Source organism: Girardinichthys multiradiatus, chromosome 21 (genome assembly GCF_021462225.1).
Source record: "Girardinichthys multiradiatus isolate DD_20200921_A chromosome 21, DD_fGirMul_XY1, whole genome shotgun sequence".
NCBI classification, from domain to species: Eukaryota; Metazoa; Chordata; class Actinopteri; order Cyprinodontiformes; family Goodeidae; genus Girardinichthys; species Girardinichthys multiradiatus.
The window spans coordinates 23594263-23621800 of record NC_061813.1 but is presented as its reverse complement, the minus strand read 5'-3'; the positions used below and the strand labels follow the sequence as shown (position 1 = coordinate 23621800).

Below are 27538 nucleotides of genomic sequence, written 5' to 3'. Positions count from 1 at the left end.
TTTATATTTGAATAATTACTCTAATACATCTATGGGCTTCAAATGAATTTTATTTATTTTATTAAATAAAATTGAGAAATGAACAAGCTTTTTTCTTTATCCTATGCCACTGCTGGAGTAACTCTGGAGCTTTTGTACTGTGCCGATTGGCAGCTCATCGCCTGCAGACAAGACTGTTTCTCTCGCAGGCGTTTACAGTGGATGGGAGTAGAAATCAGACAGAAGCTCTGCCACTTTCCTGCTCAGCTTCTGCCTTCGCGCCTCCTTCTCCCTCTCTCTCCGCAGCACACAAGGAAGCTGCCTCCAGGCCTGGAAACACCTCTGCAGGACACGTCTAAATGCAAACAGATGGAACAGGGAGCAGTTGAACACAGAGCAAGTGAGCAATAACGAAGTGGATCAGAGGGACCTCTGGCTAGACAAGATGTAATTAGTTTTCACATGTTGTTTGGCAGCTGGTGGGACTTTACCTGTAGCCTGTGGTCATTTAGCAGAACCAGACCAGGCAGCTGCAGCTTAGAAATATTCATTGAGGTTGACAATGAAGAAATTACATGAAACATATTATAAATAAATAAATCCGTAGACTTAAAAATAAGGATCTGTAGGTTACTATGCCTTCATATTAATATTTTAACTTTTTATGGTTTCAGATTTAAGGTGAAATACCTTCAGAAGGAAATACATTTTAAGTAAACAAAAAGAAGCTGTATTTGACATGTAGGAGTTTTAAGATACTGAAATTAAGGTATGCAACCCAGAAACTGGAATCATTTTAGTTATTCTGTGTCTCTTTATGATGAAAATAAGTGAATGCTTGACTCATAATTACCATACTGGACAAAAGTTGCAAAAGTTAAAAACAAAATAACTTTCACATTCTGTAATGTACAACCATAAACATCAATCTATGTGTACTTGGATTTTATGGGGCACTTTCCTGACCCAAAAAATAGGTCAGAAAAGTTGGGTCTGCAGTATTTGTCATACTGTCATACCCCTGAATGAGATGCAGCCCATTTCCTTTCAGAAATCACCTTTAAAAGAGTCCCCTTTCTTTAATCTCAATATAAACACCAAGGCACACAGCAGACAGGTCAGGGAGAACGTTGAGAAGATTAAAGCAGAGTTGGGTAGTAGATCTACCAGAAATTCAGAGTATGGACACAGCTGTTAAGAACCTACTAAAATCTGGCTGTCCACCTAAACTGACAGGCCAGAGGAGACTGTTAATCAGAGAAGCAGCCAATTGTCATTGTAGGAGCTGCAGAGATCCACAGCTCAGTTGGAAGAATATTTGCTATTGAAAGGAGGCCATAAGGAGTCCTGTTTGTGTTCTGGTTAGATAAAGCCAAGCTGAACCTTTTGGGCTACATGCAAAACACTATATGTAGCAGAAAACTAGTTCTGCACATCATCCTGAGCAGCACAACCGTGTTGTGAAACATAAAGGAAGAATGTCAGAATTGATTGGAAGATTAAAGAAGCTGAATGCAAATCCTGAAAGAAGATCTGTTAATTGCTGGAGAAGACTTGGGACTGGTTAACCTTGCAGCAAGAAGACATCTCTAACATACAACCAAAGCTATAATCGATTAGCTATTGCATTGCAGCTGTATTTATACCAAGATTCTTTCACACACAGGTTGACTCTACTCACTAATTACCATAAATACCCCTTTACTTCCACTTCACATTTATGCACCATTTTGTGTTGGTCTATCACAGAAAACCCTAATAAAATGCATTGAAGTTTGTGCTTATGACGTTAAAGTGGAGTGAAGGCAAGTAGAAAAGGTTACATCTTTCTTCCCTGCAGATATTAATTTCTCAGAAAGCTGCAGTGGCATAAAAAATGGATATTAGAGTTTTGTCTAATGGTTGTAAGCTGAGCAACTCATCAAGCTGGTTGTGGAGCCCAGAAAGTTAAGAGATGGGACTGAAGAAAATGTCTGAGCTTTAGGAGACGTTTTCTAGACATCAAATGATGCTAGTTTGTTCTGTATAGAAAAATCCTTAAACTGACCTGAAGCCAGAAAAATACTTCTAATGTACGGCCTTTAAGAACTGAAAGTGACCACACTGAATTACAGCTCGACTTGGTTTTATCCTGACCTGTATTTCCACATCTTCACTGATATTGTAAATACCTTTATTACATATCCTGAGAATAAAGAACAACTGTCCTGAAGGAGCCTCTTCCACTCCTCTTGACAGGCTGCAGAGGAAAAACATTGGTTTCGAAAAGAAAATGTCTCTCCTCTACAATCAAATCGTCTCTCTCATGTTTTACGCTCTGGCAGCCAAACCCAGAATGCATTTCAGATGTCTACAGTGTTCTTTGAGAAAAGAGATTCAATAAAAACACATTTGATTTTTTGTGGTTTACCAGTCTACCCATAAACACCGGGAACACCAGGACAAAGAAACCCAAATGTTTCAGTCTCCCTGTTCTTGCAGATCTGCACATTCTACAGGTTTTGTAACCATTGAACAAAGAGAAACTGAAAAACATAGAAAGTAACTGTCATCTCACTGTGGCTGCTTGACACCTAAAAGTATCAGACATTTAGTAGAATGATTTGGTTGATTTAAGTTTTTAGAAAGAGCTGATAAAGTTTGCGTAGCTGAGTTCGTTTTATCAGGGCGGTATGAGAACACAATGTTGCAGTCAGTAGGAGCAGACCTATTGTCGTGTTCCTCTGCCAGCTTTCCACAGTCCCAGTCCACTAGCCTCTCCTGTGTCACATGGTCCAGCAGAGCCAGCAGGAACCTTCTCAGAGTGCGCTTCCGATAAAAACGCTCAGCTTGCTCTTCCTGAATCATCCGCAGGTCCCCCAGCTGAAACAAGGATAAGGATGTTGTGACTTATGAGTTAATAAAAAGCAGGAAATGCTGCTGTTTTTCTATTTATTACGTACGCAGCAATAAAGGTTACAAACTGGTTTGAGTTAAAGTTGGAGCTCATTATTTGCTGAGAAAAGCCCCCTCAGCATGATACTTCCACCACCGTGGTTACCAGTGTGGATGGTGTGTTCAGGGTGATGTGCAGTGTTTATTTAATCTCCCATTTAATTTGGGAGAAAATCTTCAGATTTTTTTTTTTTAAACCCCAAAAAACAAAACATTAAACTTGTGGTGTTCTGTCAAATAAAATCCAAATAAAATACATTGAGCTTTTTGTGGTTGTAAACTTAAGAAAACTTTTGCAAGGTACCATGAATGTGCAGGGGTATACCCACTCTCTTCCAGCAGTTCAAGCTCTTACGAAGCAGAAAATGCTGCTGTAGTTGATCAGCACAGGCCTCTCTCTCACACAGGGACTCTCTTGCATACTGTAGCCATCCCAGTGTGCATCGCCTCAGGAGGGAGAGGTTGTGATGACTCTTAGCCAGCTGGAAAGACGTTGGAGGAGATAAAATAGAAAAAAACTTATATTTCCCAAAACATAGCCATGGAAAACATCTTATTTGTCCTAACACAGTTTAAAGCATGTAAACACAGCATCCTTAGTGATCACATACGACAGGAACATTGCTACCTCTATCAAGATGGCCGCAGCAGTTTTCTTTCCATTATAGTCAGTAGTTATTACTTTTAATTGTTGCACTGAACAAGGTTTACATCAGTAAAATTGTATGTGTTGCAGTCCTTCAAAATAAATAGCAGACCTCCTGGACAGTAAAAGCCCGATCATTTTGCGTGTCGACCAAAAAGCTCAATTTGATCAGAACACCTTCTTCCACATCTTTCCTATATCGCCAGTATGGCTTGAGAAAATCCTTCAATGGGACTTCTAGCTTTCTTTCAACAACGGCTTTTTGTGACCACTCTTCAATAAAGGCCAGATTTGTAGAGTGCACGACTAAAATATATCCTATTAAACAATTCTCCAACCTGAGCTGTGAGTCTCTGCAACTCCTCCAGAGTTACCATGAGCCTCTTGACTGCTTCTCTAAATCATGCTCCCCGTGCCTGCCCTGTCAAGTTAGGTGAGCAGTGTCTTTGTGGGTTTGTGCCATACTCTACATTGTTCTGGATCAAACAGGGCTCCGTGAGATATTCAAAGTTTAGGATATTTTATACCCTAACCCCCCTCTAAAATACTTTTATGCTCAACAACTTTGCTTTTTAATGATGGCCCATTACATAAAAACCCTAAACCACTGAAGTTTGTGATTGTAACATGACAAAGTATGGATACGTTTTGGCTTCTCTTTATATGTTATGTACATACAAACAGAATAGTGGTGGAACATTATTTTAACAAATGTCTACAAGAAAATAGATTTTTTAATGTCCATATATGCGGTTTATTTTTTGAGCCACAGTTAGGCTTTGTTGTGATTTTGGAGACATAAGGAGCCTAAACAATTACCACCTGATAAATATAATCTGCCCCACAGCCAACATTAAGCCATATCTTTGTTTATATGTTAGTGGACTTGGAACAGGCTGACTTTGCACGCCGCTACATTTGACAAGACAGGCTGTTTACCTCCATGTTGGCATGTCTTAACTGAATGAGGCGTTTCCATGGCGCCAGGCCTCGATGTGACAGCAAGGTTGTGTTACGGTGTTTACATGCTAGTCTGATGAGCTCCTGATGCCTTTTTAGTTGCCTTTGTCTTTCGGCTTCCCTCTGTACGTCACAAAGGAACATTATTTTAATCTTTTGTGTAATTTGTACTAATTTGTGTCAGGTTTATAAATTATGAAATACTTTTGACCTCTCGCTCCAGCCTCTTCTCCTCCCTCTTCTTTTCTGCTGCCTTGCGCTTAATCTCCTCTTCCTCCCTCTGCCTATGTTCCTCGGCAGCTTTCATCTCGGCCTGAAAATTCAGTCATTAAAATCGGTGCACATGAGCTACACTATTAATGCTTGAACTTATGGTTACTCTGGAAGGATTCGCCAGTCTCACCAGCTTTTCCTCTTCTTTCCTTCTCTTGATTTCCTCGATCTCCTGCCTTCGTTCGGCGCGCTGTCGTGCCCGAGTTTCCATGGCTTCAAGGAGGCAGAGAATAGAGTTTTAATGCAAAAGAAACACTTTTGTAAAAATGCATAATTTTGTAGGCCACTGAAGACCTTGACTCTAGAGGGAAGGTTTTTAGGAATGCATTGCATCACTTTATGCAAAGGAAATGAAGAAGCGGGCATATTTATCAAGGGCATTCCACATAAAGGAGATAAACAGAACTAGTGTGTGTGTGTGTGTGTTTGTATAAAGGTCAGAATATCAGGGAAGTTTAAATCAGGTTGTGTGGAAGTATTTCATGTTTGGAAAAGGCTGAGTCACAACCCCTGAGGAAAGATGTGAAATGATGAGAGGAATCAGCTATCTACCAGCTGGAGAGAGACTACGGGCGTCATGGAAAAGCATCATTTTCTCTATTTCATTCTTTTTAAGGCAAATAAAGATATATTTTTTATTTTACATAATTCATTAACTGATTGATCAAATAGTTTGTTAATTTAAATTCTTGTTTCTTCCAACCTTTAAAGTCAAACTATGTGAGTATTTTATGAGTGCTATTATCTAACACCAGAAGCAGTAGGATAGTGGGTACGCTGAGTGGGAAACTACTGGGCGGCAACCCAACAACCACTAAACCAGAACCAACCTAAAGATGCATAGTATAAAAAGTATAGTCTTCTGTATGAAAGTAAAAGGTTTTCAGCATCCTCTATTTTCTCTTTAATTCAGTGAACCTTTCCTGTACCCTTTGTAGAAAAACAGCCCCAGAGCATAATGCTTCCACCTCCATGCTTGAGAGTGAGGTCTCATCTGACCACAGTACTTTCTCCCAAGGCTTCTCTGTTCACTGGAGCTCCAAATCAGGGGCGACTGATGGTCCTCATTTCTGGATAATTGCACCATCAGTCCAACCAAGCTTCTGGCGGGTGGTCTCGTGGCTCCAGCCTTGTGCAGATCCATCTTGTCCCTGACATCCTGTGACAGCTTGTTAGTTTGTCTATGGTGCTTGAAAGGTTGGAAGACACTGATTCTGTGGACAGCTGTGCTTTAAACACATAACTAGTTGAGATCTGGGGTATCTGTAACTGACTGAATGGTTGTCATGTGTCTATGAAAGTCAGTCCAGGTTGGATCACAGTGAATTCTTCTTTCACCCCAGGATATGTAAATCAGTTTATAATTGTTACGTAATCATTTTATTTGTGATTTTTTAAATGATATTCTGTCTATTTGCATTTTAAATTAAACTCTCATAATAATGTTTATTTCTTTGTTAGTGAGCAAACTCATAAAATCAACAGGCAATCAAACAATTTCTTCTGTGGTTGTTTTAAATTATATGGATGATTGTTAAAGTCTGTTTGCTGGTAATAAAATAGTATAGTCTTGCTTTGTGTTTATAAATGGGTAATGGTAATCAGAACAGGTTCTCTTGTTCTTTCTTAGGATTAATTTCAGACAGCAGTAGCACTGGGATAAGATGCATGAAGACATGAGAAGGTCGAAGGTCAGCTGCTGCAGAATAGACATCTTGGATAGGTTAATCCTTTCCGGTTTATGTAGTGATACGGATGGCTGCCTGACAGGAGAGAAGACCGAGGATGTTTCAGGTGAAGGATGTCATTTAATTTCCAACAGGGTGTGAATCTAAATCTATAAAAGCAATCTCCTGAAGATGGACGGTTAAACGATGCAAGATTTGTCTTGTTTGGTGTCAGATGTGCTGAAGATGGTGGAAGAAGAGGTTTTGGTAACAGACTGCTGCATAGAGTTAAACATTTTGGTTCTGCATATGATTATTTAGACTCCTTTTATCTCTCAAATTAAAAATATATGCTGAATGATTGAATCATTTCAACAGAAAAACAGCATGACATTGAAAATGGTGCTAAAACAGATTACTGAACTGCCTTAACTGGATCATTGGTTACAGTTTCATGCTGAAAGTACCGGCTTTTTATTTCCGCAGTGGTAGTCTTTTTCCAGCTGAACAGGACGTTGTGATTGGTTGAAATTTAGTCAAAATCTCTAGCAGTAATACATGCCTATAAAGTTTGGTTTGATTTTACTTTGTTTTATAAACCATAATCTCTATGAAGCAATCTGGAATTAATGTTAAATTGTTCTGATTTCACTCCTCAGCTGAAGCTGCATGAATAACCAAATTTGAATGTTGCATTTGCAATAACAATAACAACATCCCTGCTGTCCAAGTAGAAGCTATCAACTTAAGTGATTAATAAAGATTTATAGTGGTTGTGTTACACCATCTGGTTTATTATGTTTCCAAATCAGCAAGACCCCTGCAGGCGGAACGGAGGAAAAAGTGTCTCCCTCAGCCTCAACAGATGTTATTTCCATAAACATCACAGATTTTGCTCGGCAAAACCGAAAAGCACACATCAAGCAACCAGGGCAAAAAAGAAGGTTACGGGACATTAAGTTTCAAGAAAGAAGTGTCGAAATACACCTTTTCTGTATTGTTAACATTTTTGTTTGTTTTGCAGCTTCGTACATTTGCTAAAAATGAAAAATACGTACTGATTTTCTATAATCTAACTGAAAGCTAGCAAAAAAAAGAAAGTGAAAAATGTAATGTAATGTACTGTCTGTGTCTCCTTACACTGTACGCGTCTGTGAATGTTCGTTGTTGTTCAGCTTGCAGACTGACAGAGCTTTGAGACTGACCTGTGATGATGGGATGGGGGCAAATCTGCTTCATGACAGGTTTCCTGGAAGGTGCGCTCTGACTATCGGGTTCCCCAGTAGCCCTGGGAGCTCTGCAGCTGGGATGATATCAGCCAGAAGAAAGAAAACCTGTCAGAACCTTTGTTTGCATGCTCACATCATCCTGATGCTTGCCTGACAAATTTCAGTTGGCAAAGGGAAGGGTCCAGTGGCGAGAAGTAATGTCAGACTGGCCATAACTCTGAAACTACGGATTTATCTCCAGTAGAAAATATATTTTCTTTGTTTTCACAATAAATTATCACACAAAAAAAATCTCAGTTCTTGCTATAAAGTTTGAAAGCATCCTTTAGTTTTCTAGGTATTAGCTTTGATTATATTTATCTTAATATTTGAAGCTATTTACACATTTCTAGCACTGATAAAGTAATGAGCACATGCACCACACTATATTCAGAAGTGCTTTTATCTCATTTATTAAATGACTGAGCTGTCAGAACAAAAAATCTGCCAACATGTAACCATGAAGTAATTGCTCCTCATTTAGTGAGGCGTTTTATTCATTAACTGGCACAATTTACATATTAACATTATTCCATATACTCCTTTCACTTTGTAGTGTCTTAAATTGCAATCACATATTAATCTAGGTTTGTAACGTCAATTATAAGTTATTTTCTAAATTGGACTTATAAACTCTTCATAGCCACTTCATAAACTGCATTTTTGCTCAGAGATTTAAATACATTCATCATCGGTATGAATGTCATTTTATATTTGGCCTTTTATTAATTGATTTAAAGTGTTCTGTACCAGGGCGGAATAATCAAACATTCAACTTTGAAGACCAGAACTGACAGCACAAGTTTGATTATTTGGTTTTTTCTATCCAAACAGGGTCAAAATTATACGTACAAGCTCAAATATATGCATACAGCCCTATTATTAATTATCCTTCAGCAAGATGCATAGAAAGTGCACACTTTTTGAAGTAATCAAGTTGTTTTGATATTTATGGCTTGATATTTAACCTCAGAGTTGGTTTCCTGGCATGGACCTAGCTTTTAAACATAGTCCACAAGCATTTAGCAGGATTGAAGTCGAAGTGAAATGTTAGCGTGCTTTATTATTTGCAAAACCAGCCTTCATGTGTCTGGGATCGATGTCTTGTTAGAAAACCATCTAGCTGTTACTTTGAAATGAAGCTGAAGAATTTGGTGGCATTTGTTATTCCATCTACATTGTGCATTAACATTGTGGCCAGATAGGTCAACTTTTGTCTTCTCTGATCATAACCTTTTTATCCAGAAGTCAACTGGCTTGCCTGTCTGAGGAGCCACAAATTTCAGTCTTGCTTGAAAATGTCCAATTATGATGTCTTCATTCTTGATCAACACCTTGTCAGTCCTTGAGCATTCAGTGGTTCTGAATTTCTTCTTGAACATCTTAATATATTTCCTTTCATCCGAGGGTGACAGTTTTCATCTAATGGTGGAAACTTGGACGTAATTTGCTGTTTCGACAGAAAACTGATCCAAAGCTTTTTCAATTTAAGCTTCAGGAATGCCACCAACCTCAAATTTATTAAGAGTTTGTGGACTGTGATTTATGAATGGTTCCATGCCAGGTAACCATCCACTCTTTGTCAATTCCACTAAGAAGAGTGGTCAAATATCCATCCAGAATCATGCCAGAAGCTTGTTCAAGGCTACAAAATGCAAATGGCTGAGAAGCAACATGCTAAGGGACGTTTTAACAAAAAAATAAGTTGGGGTTTATGAACATCTTTAAGCCTCTTGAAATAATTTTGATTAGAGAAAATAAGCAATAAATTAGGACTTGTGGACTGGTTGTTGCTTTTAAATGAAAATGACAGCCAGCCATGACGAATGTATGTGTCCAGATGTAATTAGTAATTATAACTAAATGTCCTCAACATGAGATTTCTTAGTGTTAAATTTTAAGGTTTTCAGAAGAGTAAGTCAGCTGAAATCCCTTTAGTGGTGCTGCTTTGAAAATGATCTCTGGTTGCTTAAATTTTTAATGATGTTCAGCGAGCCAACCTCTGCTCCCCGGGGCCAAGGCTGCAGCTCTTCGCTTTTCGTAGCAATGACAGCTGGGTAAGCTGTACAGTCTTCTCCATTTCCAACTCCAACACCATCAGGCTCTGCTTTTCCTTCAGCTGGGCGATTTGCTCCTGCTGCTTCTTCAGGAGCTTCCTCTGTTGTGTGATGATCTGCTGATGGACAGCCTGTCTGTTTTCAGACTTGCCTTCTGTGCTGAGAACCCCATTTTCTCTTATTCTCCGTCGTGTATCTTGTAGCTCTGCAGCGGTGGGTGCTGCGTGGCATCGGGTCACATGCCATGGTTGCAGAGCCTGGCCCACATGACCCACAGAGGCTTTACCCTGATGTCGTGTAGAGGCATCAAGCACTTCATTCTCTGCTGCACTGTGATCCTTCCACAGAATATATGACAGACCAATGAAGATACGATTAGAATTTGAAACAATCTGCATCTGCTAACAAATCTCCAACACAGGTACATCTAAATAAATTATAATTTAATACATAAATGTTATGGCCAACAAATCATGGTCAACATAACAGCTGTCCAGCAGAGAGTCAGATATCCTTCACAAGGAGGGTGTACAGCAATGAGTCCCTGCTAAAGAATGCTGTGTTAAAGTATATTAATGGGAAGATGAGTGGAAGAAAAAAGTGTGGTTAAAAAATGTGCACAAGCAATAGGGACAACCACAGCCTTGAGATGATTCTGAATGATCCTGAAGCGTTTGGGGGAGATTTATAAAGCATTGACTGAAGCTGGAGCCAGAGCTTCAAGAGTCATCACACACAGATGTACTCAGAATAGGGGCTACAACTGTGGCATTCCTCGTGTCAAGATTCTCCTGAACCAGAGACAACATCAGAAGTATTTTACCCAGGCTAAGGAGGAAAAGAAATGGACTGTTGCCCAGAGGTCCTCTTTTCAAATAAAAGCAAGTTTTGCATCTTATTTGGATATCAATGTCCCAGAGTCTGGAGGAATAGTGAATTAGCACAGGATCCATGTTACTTGAAGTCCAGTGTGTAGTTTCCACAGTCAGTGATGATTTGTGGAGTCCTGTCATCTGCTGGTGTTGGTCCACTGTGTTTAATCAGATCCAAAGTCAACGCAGCCATTTACCAGAAAGATTTAGAGCGCTTCCTTCCACTGATGAGCTTTATGAAGATGCTTGGCACCTGCCCATACTGTCAAAGGTATCGAAAGCTGGTTCAATGACATTGGTGTTCTGGTGCTTGGTTGGCCAGCAAACTGGCCTGACCTGAACCTGAAATCTATGAGGTCATTACACCAGACCCAACAATGCAGACAAGCTAAAGGCTCCTAATTAAAGCAACCTGGGCTTCCTTGAAACCCATTAGTCTTATTTTTATTAGGAACTGAATTTTAGGTGGTTGTTCACTGTAAGTCATAAGCCTTACAATGAATAAAAAATATAAAGGCTTGAAAGGTATCTCTGTAATAAATCTACAGAATATTTGAGTTTCACTTTTTGAATGAAATTATCTTTTTGATGATATTCCGTTTTATTGAGATTTTATCTTAATTCTGACACATAAGCAGCATTTACTTCTTTCTTGACTCCTTCACAAAGAACTCGTTCGACTCTAACTTTATGTTCTTCGTCTTTAGTCACTCAAACCCCTTTCACTTCTTTTTGAGTGTTTGTGACAGTATTATAGAGCAATTCTACAGTCCAACAGAAACATGTTGAAGAAGAACAGGGCACTGATGGGAGGTAATGTTCCACATGGTCAAAATGTCTTAGTTTAAAGTAGAAAACTTCCCCATGCCCTCCTGCCATTCTTCTCTATCCTCCCTTCAGATCCGGAAAACTTTCAGCAGCGGTTTTTTCTTCTTACTGGCCAGCACACTGTGAAAGGTTCATGTTGGGAGAAATGTTAGAGAACAGTTTTGTTATTTTTTTATTACCCAAAAGGAAAGAAAAATTTGGCTTTTTAAGGTCTTCAGGATTGCCCAAGAAAGAATTGGCTTATGTTTTATCATGTTTGTGATCCTACAGTCAAAATGTAAAAATAGGGTCACTTTTTGTTGAAAGCATCAAAGAAATGTGTATGGGAGGTTGCATCCCTCACCTTGACTCCTGTATCCTCTTGGTTCTTAGGCTCTGGTAGGAGACTTTCTGGTGTATCAGCACATGTTTTTATGGCTGTGAGCTTTCCTGCAGCTGCAGCGTTGATCAATGCAGCCATCTTAACTTTGGTCTCCTGCTGCCGGGCCAAAAGGTCCCGTTGTGACCTCTCCATCCGACACCAGAGCTGCCACTCGTTTAGACATCGCCGCAGCAAGCGTCTTCGGTCATTTTCCACAGCCAGCTGGCACTGTCTGAAGGACCATGAAGATTTGTCCAATATTTTATCTTTAATGCTATTAGATCAAGGTGAAATATTTAACTAATCATCTCAATTGGAAAATTAGTTATGTGTTATAGTGCCAGGAAAGCAGTCATACGATCTCAAGCTTAGACGTATTTAGTGGGATTTCTTGTCCAGAGCAACACAAAATAGTGCAGAAATGTAAATTGAAAAGAAAATAATACTTGGTTTTTAAAATCTTTAAAAATAAGAATCTAAAGGGTTTAGCTTGCATTTAAAAACAGAAACTTTGGATTATTTTTTATAAAACCCACTTTCACTGCAAGTACAGCTGCAAATCTTTTGTTTATGTCTCCACAAGCTTTCTAATTCTTCTTTGTAGAATAGCTCTGACTGGATGGAGGTCTGGACTTTGAATGGGCCATGAATGAATAATCTTTGATCTAAACCAGCTCTGGCTGTATGTTTAGGGTTGTTTTCCTGCTGGAAGGTAAAACTCTTCTCACGTCTGAAGGTTTTCTACCATGACTCAATCCCTCTTCCCATCAGCTCTGACCAGCTTCCTCGTACCTTCTGAAGAAAAGCTTCCCCACATCATAATGCTGCCACCACCATGTTGCACCACACCCTTTCCATATTTTTTTTAAGAGATTGTTCTAGTCTTCAATTTAGTCTTCTCCTAAATTGCCAGAGAAAAAGCACCCCACTGGACCAAGAACCCTAATAGTGGGCAACACAGCTGTGAATGGGATTAAAAACTTCTGCAACAAGATAAACACAGAAGTTATGATTGGTACCAGTAACGTGATGTCCGATATCTCCGAGAATATTCTTGCAATCACAGAAAAGCGCCCGTCTCCAGAAAACCTTATTATACACTGTGGAGCCATGGATGACGTGGCTAAGAAAAAATTAGAAGGACTGAAGGAGGATTACACTCGTCTTCTGAATATTGCAGGAGGTCTCAATATCAAGGTGTTTCTCAGCGGACCCTTTGCACCGATTTTCTGTGGAGATGAGGTTTTTTCCAGACTTCTCATGATTAATAAGTGGTTGAAAAAAAACATGTGCCACCACACCTGTGAACTTCATCGACAACTTTAATATTTTTTGGGAAAAAAGACAACTCTTCAAGCAAGATGGTTTCTGTTTGAACAAGCCAGACGTCTCACATCTGATCTCTTCTATTCAGTAAATAATCCGCCAGCAGCTTTGACCTTCAGCAGAGAACATGGAGTATCAACAACAATGATAACGCTGCCAGTTGGCTGAGAAAGAGAGGTCATCACAAAAGGTCTCCCCGTCGAAACCACAGGAAAAGTCGACCCCCCCCGTTATACCCCCCTCCCCCCAAACCCAGACCCAGACCGACACCCCCGGTAAACCCCCCTCACCCCAGACCCAGACCCAGACCGCAGAGAACTCTCCCATCTCCCCACTGAGCCCGCTTTTTGCTTTACCGGATTCTGATAATATGAAAGGAGCTCTTAAAATCGGGACCCAAATGGCTCTGACATCTTCTCCAATCAACACCCCCACATGGCTGAGGCCCTGCTACTAAACAAACATCTTCCAAATGCCGCAGAACCCCACCACCTCATAATCTATCTCCTCCTAATCAGGACCTTCAAATCACTTCTCTGTGATGCAGTCTGGGCCCCAGTGGCACCTATCAGAAATGAGCATGTCCAGGAAAAACCTGGGCCCCTAATAGGAGATAGTTGTAAAATCTCTGTGCTTATACGTGCCAGAAAGAACAAAGCCAAAAGAATAAGAGACAGTAATAAACAATCCAAAAAAAAGCCATAAACTGTCAGGTACAACCAGACACAGAGTTAATATCAGCAACTAAGTCATATAAACTGGCTTTATTGAACATTAGATCTGTCAGGAAAATTATTTTTAATCAATGACTTCATTACTGACCACGATCTTGATGTTATATTTTTAACAGAAACATGGTTACATGAATTTAATGAAGCTCCCATTCTGATAGAGTCGATGCCTCCGAATTACAATTTTCTTTGTGAGAGCAGACAGCAAAGAAAAGGTGGAGGGGTGGCCACTTTGTTTAAAGATTTATTAGAGTGTAAAAAAGTATTTCTGGGCAAATTTGACTCTTTGAATATTTGGCTCTCCAGGTAAAGAGCCCGGTCCGAACAATGTTCTTGAATATTTACAGGCCTCCCTAAGTCCAAAACAAACTTTTTCAGTGATTTTAATGAGCTTTTATCTGTGATATGTGTTGATTATGACTGTTTAATTATTGTGGGAGACTTCAACATTCACATGGACAATCCTGAAGACAGAAGTGCAATAGATCTATGTGACACTCTTAGAAATTTTGGTTTGACTCAACATGTTAAACAGCAATCGCACAAACAGGGACATATTTTGAACTTGATCATCACTAGGGGTCTAAACATTTCCAAGGTGTCTTTAACTGATGTTGCTCTATCTGACCACTTTTCTGTTATTTTTGAAAGCATCATCTGCAATGACTCAGTTTGCCAAAGAGAAATGATAAGAAAACGCATCTTTAAGGACGGTGCTGCTGAAACCTTTAACCAGATTCTACCTCCACTTTGCCCTGTAACACTGTAGATGAGCTGGTAGAAAACTTTCATTCTAAAATCTCATCATTGATTCAATTGGTCCAATTAAAGTTAAAGTCATTTTTGGGAAGAAAATGTCTCCATGGAGAAGTGCTCCACCAGTCAGAAGTGAAAAAAAGGAGTGTCGACAAGCTGAACGCAGGTGGCGAAAGACTGGACTCCAGGTTCACTATATTATCTATAAAGAGAGACTATACAGATATAACCTACAACTGAAAAATGCAAGGGAATCCTTCTTTTCTGAGATCATCAGCAAAGACATTAACAATGCTCGTGCATTATTTGCCACGGTCGACAGGTTAACAAACCCTCCTGTAACTGTAGCATCTGGACTAAACTCTACCAGGGCCTGCAATGAATTTGTTAAATTCTTTACTGAAAAACCCCAAAAGATCAGAGGGGCAGTCAGCACATCCACATCAACTCCAGTACCAAAGTTGTCTCCAACTAGAACTGATTTTGCCAAAATTTCCCAATTTCACCAAATAAACGACAAAAACTTAGAAGAAATCGTATACCAACTAAGCTCTTCTTCCTGCTGTCTCGATCTTTTACCCACAGCTTTCCTTAAGAAAGCTTTGCCTGTAATAACATTTGATTTAACAGAAATAATAAACACGTCCCTTTTGTCAGGTGTTTTCCCCCAGGCACTGAAAACAGCAATTATCAAACCTCTATTAAAAAGAGCAAATTGGACAAGCTGCTACTAAAGAACTACAGGCCTATGTCAAACCTCTCCTTCATCAGTAAGATTATTGAAAAAGCTGCATTTCAACAGTTAAACAACTTCCTAACAACAACCAATCGCTTCGATGTCTTCCAGTCAGGCTTCCTGCTCACCACAGTACAGAGACTGCTCTTGTCAAGGTGTTCAATGACATCCGTATAAATGCAGACTGTGGAAGAACCACAGTGCTGGTATAATTGGACCTTAGTGCAGCATTCGACACTGTTGATCACTCCATTTTATTAGAGCGCCTGGAAAACTGGGTCGGCCTTTCTGGTACAGCACTCAACTGGTTTAAATCCTACTTGAAGGACAGGGACTTTTTTGTGTCAGTAGGTAACTTTACATCAGAGAGCACAAAAATCACATGTGGCGTTCCCCAAGGATCCATATTAGGGCCCCTCCTATTCAATATCTACAAGCTCCCCCTAAATCAGATTTGAATAAACAACAACGTAAGTTATCATAACTATGCAGACGACACACAGCTATATGTTACGATGTCACCAGGTGACTATGAACCCATTCAAGCGCTGGGTAAATGCTTAGAAGAAATCAATGCATGGATGGGCCTAAAATTTTTTCAGCTGAATCAAAACAAAACTGAAGTAATAATCTTTGGACCAAAGGAAGAGTGTTTAAAAGTTAGCACAAAGCTTCAGTTAATACAGCTAGAAACCACCAGTCAGGCTCGAAACCTGGGTCTAGTGATGGACTCTGACCTGAACCTTCAGAGACACATAAAGACAGTAACAAGGTCGGCCTTCTATCATCTAAAGAACATCTCCAGGATTAAAGGACTAATGTCTCAGCAGGACCTTGAAAAACTAATTCATGCGTTCATCTTTAGTAGAAATGATTACTGCAACGATGTCTTCACAGGTCAGCCTAAAAAGTTGATCAGACAGCTGCAGTTGATCCAGAACGCTGCTGCCCGCGTCCTCACTAGAACTAAGAAAGTGGAGCACATCACCCCGGTTCTAAAGTCCCTACACTGGCTCCCTGTAGCTCAGAGAATAGACTTTTAAATATTTCTCTTAGTCTATAAATCACTGAATGGCTTAGCACCAAAATACATTACAGACTTGTTGTTAGTGTATCAACCAGCCAGACCTCTCAGGTCTTCTGGGTCAAATCTACTCTGCATACCCAGAACCAGAACTAAACATGGAGAAGCAGCTTTTAGTTCTTATGCTCCACTAATCTGGAATAAACTCCCAGAAAACTGTAAAACCGCCAAAACCCTAAGTAGCTTTAAATCAAGATTAAAAACTTATGGGTTTAGAGTGGCCTTTGACTGTGCCATCTAAACATTATTAGTTATGTTTTCTGTCCAATTTTCCTTTCATTTTCTTATCCATCATTCTATTCTCTTTAATTAATATTTTTTTTTTTGGTAATTACCTCTGTTTGATTTTCTGTAACATTGTAATGTTCTTCCTTATGTCCAGCGCCTTGAGTGCCTTGTTGCTGAAAACCGCTATATAAATAAACTTGACTAGAAAAAACGCTTTCTAGATTAGCAGTTCTAGAAAACTTAACAGGCTCACAGAGCACTGCTCACGCTTTCTAGAACCGTCTCTCCAACCTGTATGTTGTGTTCTCTGGTCTTCCTGATTCTGTTTGTTTTATGGGTATCACAGTAAAGGGGGGTGTTAATCCAAATGCACGCCACATTTTTTAGATTTTTATTCGTAATATACAGTACAGACCAAACGTTTGGACACACCTTCTCATTCAAAGAGTTTTCTTTATTTTCATGACTATGAATATTGTAGCTTCACACTGTAGGCATCAAAACTATGAATTAACACATGTGGAATTATATACTGAACAAAAAAGTGTGAAACAACTGAAAATATGTCTTATATTATAGGTTCTTCAAAGTAGCCACCTTTTGCTTTGATTACTGCTCCGCACACTCTTGGCATTCTGTTGATGAGCTTCAAGACGTAGTCACCTGAAATGGTTTTCCAACAATCTTGAAGGAGTTCCCAGAGATGCGGTCTACCTCACCCCGAACCGTCTCGATTGGGTTCAGGTCCGGTGACTGTGGGGGCCAGGTCATCTGGCGCAGCACCCCATCACTCTCCTTCTTGGTCAAATTGCCCTTACACAGCCTGGAGGTGTGTTTGGGGTCATTGTCCTGTTGAAAAATAAATGATGGTTCAACTAAACGCAAACCGGATGGAATAGCATGCCGCTGCAAGATGCTGTGGTAGCCATGCTGGTTCAGTATGCCTTCAATTTTGAATAAATCCCCAACGGTGTCACCAGCAAAGCACCCCCACACCATCACACCTCCTCCTCCATGCTTCACGGTGGGAACCAGGCATCCGTTCACCTCTTCTGCGCCGCACAAAGACACGGTGGTTGGAACCAAAGATCTCAAACTTGGACTCATCAGACCAAAGCACAGATTTCCACTGGTCTAATGTCCATTCCTTGTGTTCTTTAGCCCAAACAAGTCTCTCCTGCTTGTTGCCTGTCCTCAGCAGTGGTTTCCTAGCAGCTATTTTACCATGAAGGCCTGATTCACACAGTCTCCTCTTAACAGTTGTTCTAGAGATGTGTCTGCTGCTAGAACTCTGTGTGGCATTGACCTGTTCTCTAATGTGAGCTGCTGTTAACCTGCGATTTCTGAGGCTGGTGACTCGGATGAACTTATCGTCCGCAGCAGAGGTGACTCTTGGTCTTCCTCTCCTGGGACGGTCCTCATATGAGCCAGTATCTTTGTAGCGCTTGATGGTTTTTGCGACTGCTCTTGGAGACACTTTCAAAGTTTTCCCAATTGTTCGGACTGACTGACCTTCATTTCTTAAAGTAATGATGGCCACTCGTTCTTCTTTACTTAGCTGCTTTTTTCTTGCCATAATACAAATTTTAACAGTCTATTTAGTAGGACTATCAGCTGTGTACTGTATCCACCTCCTGCACAACACAACTGATGGTCCCAACCCCATTTATAAGGCTTGAAATCCCACTTATTAAACCTGACAGGGCACACCTGTGAAGTGAAAACCATTTCAGGTGACTACCTCTTGAAGCTCATCAACAGAATGCCAAGAGTGTGTGGAGCAGTAATCAAAGCAAAAGGTGGCTACTTTGAAGAACCTAGAAAATAAGATATTTTCAGTTGTTTCACACTTTTTTGTTCATTATATAATTCCACATGTGTTAATTCATAGTTTTGATGCCTTCAGTGTGAAGCTACAATATTCATAGTCATGAAAATAAAGACAACTCTTTGAATGAGAAGGTGTGTCCAAACTTTTGGTCTGTACTGTATATATATTTTTTAAATACTGCATCAGTTTAATTCCCCTTTAGAGTTCTGAACTGTATGTGTTGGTCTTTTACACAAAATTGAATTAAACACTTGAAAAACTTACTAACAAAATACTAACATGAATACTTTTCCAAGGCACTGTATATTGTGCAACTTGTTGGTGTAAGCCAACTGGGATCCTTTGACCTTGACATTAACCATTACTTGCCTGTTTTCTGTTCGCAGTTGTTCCTCTGTCCTCGCCACCTCTCGCTTATTATGCTCCGCCCACACCACAGCTCGCCATGCTTGCCATGCTTTCAGCTGCCTCCTCCAATCACAGAGGGCCACTGCCTTACCCATATGTATCCTTCGTTTTAACACCACTGAGTGCCATCCAGACAGATGCCTGTGCAGACACTAAAACAAGTACACAAATGCATTAATATCCGTAGGTGAAACCACAATCTGAATCCCCAGACTGGTCTGTAAACTCATATACGGCACAGCTTAGGCACCAACCTTCAGATTGCTCATGTTAATCTTTGCTTGAATCTTCTGTTCTTGATGTAGTTGATTACAGTCCTGCCAATGCTGCTTTGAGGGTAGTGTTGCGGTTGACTCAAGGCTTCTGACCGCTCTCTGCACTATTTTCTCTTTCTCTCTGGAAACCACATATATAGCTGTTGTTGTTTTTTTGTTTTTTTTACTTTTAGGACATATTTTAGGATAAATTACATCAAAGGTTTACAGAAACATGAATCTGTCAGGATAAAAAAGAGAAATGCCCACCACCTTCTGTAATTCAAATATCTACCATTTTCTATTATATGTTTTGATCTTTTTCATGTAGAGGCTTGCAAAGTTTTGTAATTTTAAAGTAACATAGCGTCAGAGGCAGCAGCTCAGGAAAATGATTAGGTTAAGATCTGTTTTTTTTTTCCATCACAACATTTTAAACAGTAAAACAGAAAAAAGTTCATTTATAACATATATATACAGGGGTTGGACAATGAAACTGAAACACCTGTCATTTTAGTGTGGGAGGTTTCATGGCTAAATTGGACCAGCCTGGTAGCCAGTCTTCATTGATTGCACATTGCACCAATAAGAGCAGAGTGTGAAGGTTCAATTAGCAGGGTAAGAGCACAGTTTTGCTCAAAATATTGAAATGCACACAAAATTATGGGTGACATACCAGAGTTCAAAAGAGGACAAATTGTTGGTGCACGTCTTGCTGGCGCATCTGTGACCAAGACAGCAAGTCTTTGTGATGTATCAAGAGCCACGGTATCCAGGGTAATGTCAGCATACCACCAAGAAGGACGAACCACATCCAACAGGATTAACTGTGGACGCAAGAGGAAGCTGTCTGAAAGGGATGTTCGGGTGCTAACCCGGATTGTATCCAAAAAACATAAAACCAAGGCTGCCCAAATCACGGCAGAATTAAATGTGCACCTCAACTCTCCTGTTTCCACCAGAACTGTCCTGTCGGGAGCTCCACAGGGTCAATATACACGGCCGGGCTGCTATAGCCAAACCTTTGGTCACTCATGCCAATGCCAAACGTCGGTTTCAATGGTGCAAGGAGCACAAATCTTGGGCTGTGGACAATGTGAAACATGTATTGTTCTCTGATGAGTCCACCTTTACTGTTTTCCCCACATCCGGGAGAGTTACGGTATGGAGAAGCCCCAAAGAAGCGTACCACCCAGACTGTTGCATGCCCAGAGTGAAGCATGGGGGTGGATCAGTGACGGTTTGGGCTGCTATATCATGGCATTCCCTTGGCCCAATACTTGTGCTAGATGGGCGCGCCACTGCCAAGGACTACCGAACCATTCTTGAGGACCATGTGCATCCAATGGTTCAAACATTGTATCCTGAAGGCGGTGCCGTGTATCAGGATGACAATGCACCAATACACACTGCAAGACTGGTGAAATATTGGTTTGATGAACATGAAAGTCAAGTTGAACATCTCCCATGGCCTGCAGAGCCACCAGATCTAAATATTATTGAGCCACTTTGGGGTGTCTTGGAGGAGCGAGTCAGGAAACGTTTTCCTCCACCAGTATCACGTAGTGACCTGGCCACTATCCTGCAAGAAGAATAGCTTAAAATCCCTCTGACCACTGTGCAGGACTTGTATATGTCATTCCCAAGATGAATTGACGCTGTATTGGCTGCAAAAGGAGGCCCTACACCATACTAATAAATTATTGTGGTCTAAAACCAGGTGTTTCAGTTTCATTGTCCAACCCCTGTATATTAATGATAACATTCAAGCTCTCTGTCTGCACTCAGAGTTTGTAGAAGGCTGCTGGAATTACAATTTAGTTCAAAAATATGAAACCCTTATACAGTTTCATTACATACAGAGTGATATTTATTCATAACTACTTCTGTTAAGTTTAAAGATTAAGCCTTACAGCTATTCAAAATTAAAAATGTTATTTCTCAGAAATGTCAACTATTACATTAGACTAAAAAGGATTTTTTAAATATATAAATGTCATGTTATGGCCTACACAATGATGGAGAACACTGCGGACTTAACAGTTGTCCAGCAGATAGTCGGTTGTCCTCTTTCCTCCACAAGCACGAAAGGTACACCCTAAAAGGTCGTCGCTAAAGAGGCTGGTTGTGCTGTATCCCAGAATGATAATGGAAAGTTGAGTGCAAGGAAAAAGAGTGGCAGACAAAGGTTCCCAAGAAAGCCTTTTTGTCAGTCCTATGCATTTTCTGAGAAACTGCACTTCGGGTTTTCATTATTTCCTGTAATTCTTAAAAATAACAGAAATAAGAGATGATACACACTGTATTTCACTCTGTGGGTGATGATATACATTTCACTTCTATAATTAAATTTCTGAAATAAAGCAACTTTTAGATTGATATTCTAATTTCTCAAAGTATCTGCATCAATGGGGAGAATAAACCTTTTTTTATTTTTTTTCAGGGACAGGGAGTCTAAAGCAATCAGAAAGTTCACTTATAAATCAGGCCGGCCCAAGATGAGATTCCTACATGGACCCAGCAGCAGTTTGTCATTGCAACAATAAATGTCAGTAAATACTGAAGAAAGCAAAGTAAAACAAATCTCCATCAGGATAACTTTCTTCTGCAAGTAGAATATCAGAATATATTTCAGGATCAAAACACAGTTCAAACCCGAGACTTGAACTTTATGGAAGTTCTTAAATGCATGAGTCCTGGGTTAACTTGTACATCTGTGAAGGTATTATTAAAGCTGGATTCCTGCAGGTTGTGGAACATGTGCTGCCAAACTGGTGTTATATTTCAGGCAAGGCTTTGTTTAATTCAACAAGAAAATGGAAACAGATATTCACATCTATATGTCATATTTTATTTAATGTTTGCTCCTGCCTGTTTTATTGAAACGGTTTGGGTCAGAGCAGATCTAATAGCAAACTATCCGATCACGTAAAGACACACCTTTGACAAGCAAAATGTTGCAGGCTCTTCTTTTCCTCCATCAGTCGTCTCAGTCTCACTGTCTCCTGCTTCACCATCTCCTCCTCCCAATGTTCCTGTTGCTTCTTCCTCATTTCCTCCTCTTGCTCCTTCCTCTTCGCCTCCTTCCTGGCATCCTGCTGAGCCTCCTTCTCCCTCTGCTTCCTCTGTCTCTCAGCCTCCCTGCGTGCCCTGTTCTCTCGTACCTGCAGGAGGAACCAGTGGCAGCTTGTGTCCGCTATCCAACTCAAAGCATTCAAATCTGTAATTCAACCTAAGAAACTGAACCTACAGCATGTTGCAAAAGTATTCAGACCCTTACAACATTTTCACATTTTGCTATGATACAACAACAAACTTTAAGATGTATTTTATTGGGATTTTAGGTGACAGACCTATAAAAAGTAGTGCGTATATGTGAGGAGGAATGAAAATGGCACCTGATATTTAACATTTTAGCAAATAAAAGCCTGGAAAGAGTGGCATGCATTTGTATTAAGCAAACTTGACTCAATACTATGCAGAATCTCTTCACTGCAATTACAGCTGCACGTTTGTTGAAATATGTCTCTGAGCTGTGGGTCATTGCAGCTCCGTCTGAGTTACCATAGGCCTCTTGGCCGATTCTCTGATTAATGTTCTCCCTACAACTGGCCTGTTGATTTTAGTTTGTGGACATGCACAGACCCAAACCTGTTGTTGTCTTGCTTCCATGGTGACTGCTGGGTTTCTAAACTTCTTCTGCCTTTCTCGATCATCAATAGACAACTCCTCCATCATCCCAGAGTCCAGCAGCTCTTGCTCCATTAGATCTTGGAGGAAACTCTCAACAGCAAATTGTTCGTCTTCTTCTTCAACCAGACAGTTATACAAATCTGAAATATGATCAAGAAGAAATAAGTACGATTACCTTTTTCAACCAATTAAACTGATTTCCATCCATTTTTGAAGCCTCTGGTGTCAGTTAATATCTGCAGTATTAAGATAACATGATATTAAACATTTTAGATCTGCTGAATAAAATACATTTACCGTCAAACTTCTTGTAAGAGATGGAAGTAGGCTGGGCACTAGCTACGGCAGTAGGTTGAATATTTTCATCCTGGACCTTCAACTCATCATCATCCTCCATGTCCAGCTCTTTCCGTAACTTATCGCTCAGCCAGTCGTCTAGAAGAGCCCGAGCTACAAGAAACAGCAGGTTGTTAAAAAACAAATTTTCTGACACTGATTTTAAGAACTGATGGAATAATGCATAACGTCTTAGTAAAGCTGCCGTTGTATAGATAAACAGATCATGTGAGCACTGTAATAAAGACATTTGTGGTTTTTGAAATTGCAAAGCTGGGATGTGTATAACAATATAAAAGGTGTATAACAACTTACTCCAATTTCCTCAGTTTCTGAACAACTTGTCATACTGCATACTGGTGGAATCCAGAATCTTTTGGGTTTTTTAAGATTCCTTAGTTTGGTTTTCATCAACAACTGTTGTGTTACTTAACTCCTCGAAACTGTTGTCCACATTTATATACAGCTCTAGTAAAGAGGTTTAAAAAGCCCTACAATAAATAAATATTGCATGGCAGTAGTATAAAATTCTAAATTCACTAATAATAAAAAATCCACATTTAAAATGAGCATTCTGAAAAAGATTTATATCAACTAAAAGAAAACTGAATATTTTTTCATTTGTATTTTACTTGTTCAGAGTGTTCAGTTTTAGGTAGTATTGACCATGACTTCCTGTTTTCCAAGAACATAAATTGAATTGAGCTGAACTAAATTGAATCTAATCCAACTGAATGACTTCCTGTTTTCTTGGGATATAATTAAATGTGACGCAGTGGCCCTTTTTTCACTCTTCAAATTGGAAATACAAGAAAACATTCAATTCAAGTAAGCCAGGTAAGTTGAAAACGGCATTATGTCAGGAAATGGCTTTCTATAAGATGACTTTACGCTTACACTTACCCATAACCAACATCTGAGTTATTTATTATAGAGATTAAAACAGCTGAAATTGTGACAAGACTGGAAAAGGACTAAAGTTTATCTTGTCACAATGCATAGTGGGAAGGCTGGTAAGGGAGGTAAACATATCTTCAGCTTTTAGAGAACTGCACCAAAACGTGGCATCATGGGGTTCACCAAGTCTCCATAACAACCACTAAACTTGATGTACATGCAGACCAGCTGTTCCGGAAAAAGCCCAAAAAACGTTTCCGTCCAACCATCCTAAAAGTAAACATGGAGCTTGCTAAACTTTACTGGGTCTTTAACTGGAACTGGATTACTGTAGTCAGATGAGAAAATGATTAAACTTTGGCAACAAATACTTCAGGTGGGTCTGGCACGAAACAAATGATGAACATGCAGAAAAGCACCTTATGTCCACTGTATGATGGAGGATCTGCGATGACGCTGGCCAATTAATCTTCCAAGGGTTATAGGAACTTTCTAAGAACGCATAGCAATCTTTAAGCAGAGTAATGATCCAGAATACATGGCCAAACCAACACAGAAATGATTCGCCAGACACAAAATCAACCCTTTTCCACAAATTACAGTGTGTAGATTACATTTTACAGAAAACATGGCATGAGCGGAAGAGAAGAGAAACGAGCCTAAGAGAGGACCCGAGACTCTGTATGATCTAGAGAGACAGTGTAACAGTGTAAAGAAGAATAGCTAAAAGCCCCTTTCTCTGTATTCTCCAAAGTTGTATATTGTTATAGAAGAGGAACCTACAAATGGTGTTACCAACTTGGATTTCCTTTAAGACCATTTTCACATCTTTAGCTGGGGTGCTAGTAAGTGTGGAGGGTGCAGTGGATACATTAAGCATAGTCTCAAAGTCAAACTCTCTTAAGGTTTTCCCTTAACTTTGATGAAAAACGCTGGTAGGAGTAATTTACGAGAATTATTCTGCAACTACAGTCTGGCAAAATTTAATTACAACAATCAACTGTGAAACTATAGTGAGATTGTTTATTCGGCATTCATATTATTTAATTATCCCCACTGCCTGAAAACACAGACACATTTTTGATGTTAACAACCTAAAGGTTTTACAATCATATAAACATCGCTGCATACAGTTTATCACTACTCTAGAAACCGTTCTCTGTAAGCTGACCTACCTTCACTGTAAGCATCATCATGATCCCTCAACTGTTCAGAGCTTTGCAAAGAGGCAGCTACTCTGTTTATTCCTGACTGAGGTTTCCTATGGGAGAATACTTCAGACACGGCAAACTCTGAGGCCATCTCCACTCGCTGAGGACAGAGACAAAGGCAATGAGACACATTAATGTGGCTAAAAATAAAAGCAGTCTAAAATACAAGAAAAAAAAAACTGACTTTGAATAACCAGCTCAATGTAAAAGTCTCACCTTTCTCCACTCATCAATGTCATCATTCTTCACAGGTTTCTGTTGTTGAAGGACATAAATATATATATTTAGGTAAAATCAGAAACTGAAGCAAATGCAGGTCTCATTGTCACCTTTGCCTTTCTGAAAATCCCCAAACAAGCTCTGTGACACCTTGAGCTGCTGGTGCAGTGTGCAAATTGTGTGCTGAGGCAAGGGCCTGGTGTCTGTGGATTATTTCACAGGAAAGCTCAGCTATCGCCTTAAATCCACAAATTACCCAAGGAATCATTTCCCAGACTTCAAAAGGTGAGCGGTTTACCCGTGGCAATTCCACTATCTCAGTCTCCGGCTGCAACGGTGTACAGCTGCAAGCGTGGCAGTATCTGACAATATACCTGGATAACATTTAACATTTACTTAGAAAAACTACACGTCTATGCATACTCTAGCTGTAATATGTGCTTATCCTTAATTTATCATTATGTACAATGGCTTGAAAAATATTCATACCTCTTAACCTTTATCACATTTTGTCAGGTTACAACTAAAAAACCATTCCATTGTAGTTCTTGTTTTGTTTAGTGTCTATGTCCTGCTGGAAAATGAACCTCTGCCCCCAGTCAAACTGGTTTTCTTTGAGGATTTCCCCACGTTTTGCTCGATCCATCTTCCAGTCAACTCCCACCAGCTTCAATTTCTCTGCTAAAAGCATCACCAAACCATGATAATGGTACTACCATGTTTTACCATGGGGATGGGGATTTCAGGATGCTGTGCAGTGTTAAGTTTAAACTGGTATTATAATTGCACACAGGTGGGCTTTATTTACTAATTAGGAGACACCTAAAAGCAATTAGCCATGGATTTTATTTAGGAATGTGGAAATAAAGGGTTGGACACAAATGCTTGCCTCACATTTCAGATTTTTATTTTGAAAAATGTTAGAAAAAACTAGGAAAAAATGTGCCTTCCACCTAAACATGTGCGGCGTTGTGTTAATTAAATATAATGACGTTTGTTGTAACGTGACAAAATGTAAAAAAGCACAAGACGTATGGATACTTTTGCAAGGTACTGTAACTATATGCTTGATGTAGAATAGGGATTAAAATATCAGAACACAAATTAATTTGACATATTTGAGATAAAAAAAAAAGATTGAGACACTATCTTTTATAACTGTAGGCCGTTTTTTTCATTTTTGTTAAGAATAAATGAGATATTTATTCTTTATTAAAGCGTAAATCAAGCTTACCTTGTTGGCAGACGCGAGTCTTTTCCACCTGAACAGGTGAGAATTGTAACTGAATGATGCCATCTCACATTTTTATACATCTACATAACATTACTATGTAATCTCTAATCCTATTCTGGAGTCGTTTATTTCCACCGTGTACTGCTAACGCAATTAGGCCAACCAGAATGAGTTGAAAAAGTTACCACAGAGTAAAAGAACTAAGAAACGTGTAAACGTAACTAAAGCTAACTTGGATGGCAAAGGACTCTGGGTAATGGAGTGACTAGAACATCGTTTTTCATTAGATCTTGGGAAAATAAAGACTTTCGGTACTACGTGTCCCGGCAGACTTCAGATGTTGCTCTGAAAGGCAAGCTGGTGTTACCATGGCAACGATGTTCACGTCTGAAAACACAAGGAAAATAACGGATTTTTAAAACTGTGTGTGTGTAGGGTGGCACAGATTAAATAACAATAGATAATATTAACGGTCTGTATATATGTTTTAGGATCTAAAACATAGTAAGTTGGTATTTTAGGTGTTCGGTTTATCGCTGTCGTCACGCCATGGCCACGGGTGCATTCAAGTGCACCTCGAACACTACATTATCCATATTTAAATAACTAAAATATCAAATCAAGTTTTGTTGTAATTCCATGTACCCAAAGTCTAAATCCACACATAATAAATGACATCCTTTACTTTTTAAACTCATTATTCTGTATCTAACAGAGAATGTGATAAAAACACAAGTTAGTTCTGTTCA

The 27538-nt window shown here is 39.6% G+C and overlaps 1 protein-coding gene across 1 annotated transcript; it reads right to left on the bottom strand.

The window, feature by feature from the left end:
* Positions 1-32: 32 nt before the first annotated feature.
* ccdc191 (coiled-coil domain containing 191) lies at positions 33-27144 on the bottom strand. The gene is made up of 17 exons (XM_047350399.1): positions 26790-27144; positions 25553-25591; positions 25301-25436; positions 23190-23342; positions 22851-23032; positions 22140-22363; positions 19200-19341; positions 18907-19097; positions 11828-12077; positions 9728-10122; positions 7665-7762; positions 4923-5005; positions 4731-4832; positions 4499-4642; positions 3243-3395; positions 2687-2841; positions 33-334 (listed from the first exon to the last, which is right to left on the bottom strand). Exons 1-17 carry the CDS (start codon positions 26850-26852, stop codon positions 193-195), a joined length of 2652 nt encoding a protein of 883 aa, XP_047206355.1. The 5' UTR covers positions 26853-27144; the 3' UTR covers positions 33-192.
* Between the last annotated feature and the right edge of the window lie 394 nt (positions 27145-27538).

What these genes read in the sequence shown, in the direction of transcription:
- ccdc191 (XM_047350399.1), bottom strand. Translation starts at nt 26,852, where the DNA reads ATGGCATCATTCAGTTACAATTCTCACCTGTTCAGGTGGAAAAGACTC. An exon ending in CTCTTACAAGAAGTTTGACG is followed by an intron (nt 23,033 to 23,189) that starts GTAAATGTATTT and finishes ATCATATTTCAG; the next exon opens with ATTTGTATAACTGTCTGGTT. An exon ending in CCCCCATCCCATCATCACAG is followed by an intron (nt 5,006 to 7,664) that starts GTCAGTCTCAAA and finishes GCCTCCTTGAAG; the next exon opens with CCATGGAAACTCGGGCACGA.